This window comes from Melampsora larici-populina (genome assembly GCF_000204055.1).
Source record: "Melampsora larici-populina 98AG31 unplaced genomic scaffold MELLAscaffold_91, whole genome shotgun sequence".
Classification (NCBI taxonomy): Eukaryota; Fungi; Basidiomycota; class Pucciniomycetes; order Pucciniales; family Melampsoraceae; genus Melampsora; species Melampsora laricis-populina.
The window spans coordinates 9,516-12,443 of record NW_006768855.1 but is presented as its reverse complement, the minus strand read 5'-3'; the positions used below and the strand labels follow the sequence as shown (position 1 = coordinate 12,443).

General features: G+C 42.0%; 1 protein-coding gene across 1 annotated transcript in view; it reads right to left on the bottom strand.

Moving 5' to 3' along the window:
- Positions 1-2,177: 2,177 nt before the first annotated feature.
- Positions 2,178-2,928, bottom strand: part of MELLADRAFT_96041 (uncharacterized protein) — a gene marked incomplete at both ends in the record, with an annotated part of 1,983 nt that continues 1,232 nt past the window's right edge. The window contains 3 exons of the mRNA XM_007418394.1: positions 2,178-2,303; positions 2,410-2,533; positions 2,609-2,896. Coding sequence (XP_007418456.1) covers positions 2,178-2,303; positions 2,410-2,533; positions 2,609-2,896 — 538 coding nt within the window. The remainder of the gene's footprint in view (positions 2,304-2,409; positions 2,534-2,608; positions 2,897-2,928) is intronic.

Below are 2,928 nucleotides of genomic sequence, written 5' to 3'. Positions count from 1 at the left end.
CGGCCTGCTTCGCTCCTCTATTACACGGAATCAAAAGTTTCTCCGAGACTCGATGGTTCTCTTTTGCCAAAGTCTGTCTGTCTGTTCAATCACACGAACTCGAGTTTTCGAAAATGTGTCGAGACTTCGATCGATCGATCAACCGATGCGCCTTCAATGAAGAAGAGTATCAGGGACATCGTTTTCAATCGTCTTCACTTTGCTTCAAATGATGTCTTAGTCCGAGTACTCCAGCCAGTTGTTGATACAATTGCAAAATTAGAACGCGCGAATACTACCGTTGGTGAAGTTTGGAGCGAGGTGATTGTGTTGTACATGAAGCTCAAAGATATGAAAGTTGAATCTCAATATTCAACTTTCAAGTCTCACTGTATTCAAATAATCAACAAGCGATGCAAAGTCTTTGACGAACCGGCCTACATCCTTGGATTTTTCCTGACACCTCAGTTTCGTCAAATCGCTGCGTCTCAAAAATACGATATCAATTACTTCACGCGAGCTATTGTCAAAATTGCAAAAGTTTGGAAGTTCAAACAGATTGAATGTAAAAACCTGATCACACAAGTCTTACAATACTACAACTCCAAGGGTCCATTTCGTATACCTCCAGATGGCAAGTTGTGATTTCTCATTATCATATCGGATGTGATAATGTAACTAATCTTGATTATTGTTTAGGTTCATCTGCCATGAATTACTGGTTGAAGGTACCAGCTAATCCACAGACTCAAGAGCTCAAGTCGTTCACCATCAAGCTCTTAGAAATTGTACCCCACGCTGCGGGTGTTGAAAGCCTCTTTTCGCGGATGGGTTCTCAAAAGACTAAGTCGCGCGCTCGAATGGATGTCTCAACATTAAAGATGATGTCTCAAATCGAGATGGATCTCGAATCCGAGCAACCGAATCGTGTGGCCAAATCGATCAACATCAACGATCAAACTGCTGCTGCTGATGATTCACAAGATCTAGATCCTCAATTTGAAGATCTTGATCAGGTTCAAGAGTTTGAAAATGGAATTCATGGTGAAGATGAGGTGGATCAGGGAGAAGAGCGAGAGGATATTACTGAGAGTGGTTTTATAGACACTCTCTTTGATTTAACATTATTCAATATTAGATTTGAAGCAGAACAAGCTGTTACTATTGTTTTAGATGAGGGATCTGACAATGAAGATTGGGATGAGGAGAATCTTTTCAATGGTTTACTTCAATGAATGTTCATGAGGTGTACAGCAGAACTGTTATGAAATACAAAAAAGTCCTTTCTGATGTTGTTGAGCGGGTTTTTTTGCCTTTTTTTGATTTTTGGGGGGATTTTGACACCTCAGAGGCACGCCTCTGCGCCCCCACTATAGGCGTGCCTTTGGAACAGTCAAAATCCGCGCCTGGGCCTGCCCAAAATTCAAAACCCGCGCCCACCACGTGAATGTTGGCCCAGGGAAGGGTAATTGTGCTTTGATAATACTGTAAGAGACCTCACTTCCCTCAAGATCACTAAGAAAACAACTTACTAGGTACCTTGGCTTAAGCAAAGAAGATAATAGCTGATAATAGATCATAATTGAGACATCAAGTTGAATTTCAATTGAGTAGGCAAGACTTATATCAGATTCAACAAGTCAAGTACCAATGTGAATAAAAATGTTCAAATTTGGGCTATCATTTCATATTCAAATAACAATCAAATGGAAACCAGATATGATAAATTCATCAGATATTTATATACCATTTTGGTTGATTCCCTTTTTTTGTTTCCATGGTACAAAATCACAAAAATTAATAACAAAAGTATTATAAACAATCAGATCAGGGTTTGAAAAAGTATGATCTAAGTTAGATTGAAAGGACGTGAGAGAATCATCAAGATGTAAAGCATATCCAGGTTTCAAAAAACGTATACAAGTTGTATAAAAGGCCAATCATTAAGGTTGGCATATCCAAAAACCAAGATTGTGAAGATGAGATGAAGTAATAACATGACCACGCCTCAATGCAATAATCGGAATTGCGCGATAGAGATAGAGAAGAAGCGCAGAACGCAGTTTGAAGTAGCCAAGGTCCATTTTCTCACTGGCGTTAACATTGAGTCCAGGAGCAGCACGGGTGAAACAGTTCTCGGCCTGAAGGTGACAGCCCACGTGTCACAGGATTTTATTGGATGCGATCAGCGGCATCGATTAAGGACGAGGATGAGGTAACGGTCCTAATCCGGTAGTGAGACTAGGGTCCCAATTTTGTCGCCCGATAGATTCCATCCATACGTGGTGCAACAAAGCTTGATTCATCAAGACACCGCCTGGAATCTGCAAGCAAGAGAATGAAAACAGTCAGGGGCGAATTAGATATCTTATCTTGAGCTTGAGCTTGAGCTTGATAGAAGCGTGAGAAGTTTGTGATGTAAACACGAACCTGCTGTGGATGAACTTTGTCTTGATATTTTTGATATCCCTCCCAAATCTTGCCCCAATCGAAAATGGGTAGACCTTCATTGCGAGCGACCTCATCTTGCATTTGCTGAAGCTGGTGTACTCGACTGAGAATTGAGCAGCGAAGGGTTGGATTAGTAAGCCCCCGTGACGATTTATGAATAGGGTAAGCGAGGACTTACACATCTGAGAAGAAATTCACAAATCCAGGGCCCATCCCGTGTTTAAGACCCGGACTCCAATCGTGGCTAGCCCAATATTGATCCCCAACACGATGAGTCTTTCGAATCCAGATGGGTGTATTGGGCCAATGTACTTTGAGAGTTCGGATTACACTCCTCATTCGGTTCTGCCACCAGTCAAGTTGGACAGCTGTCAAAGGGGCCTCTGTGGTCATATTGGCCTCTCTGTTTCGGCGTCCAAAGAATGCAAGGTCCCAAAGCCCTGATTGAAGCGAAATAACGCCGGGGCTTCCTTAGCTTCTGCAGCGAACTGATCTATC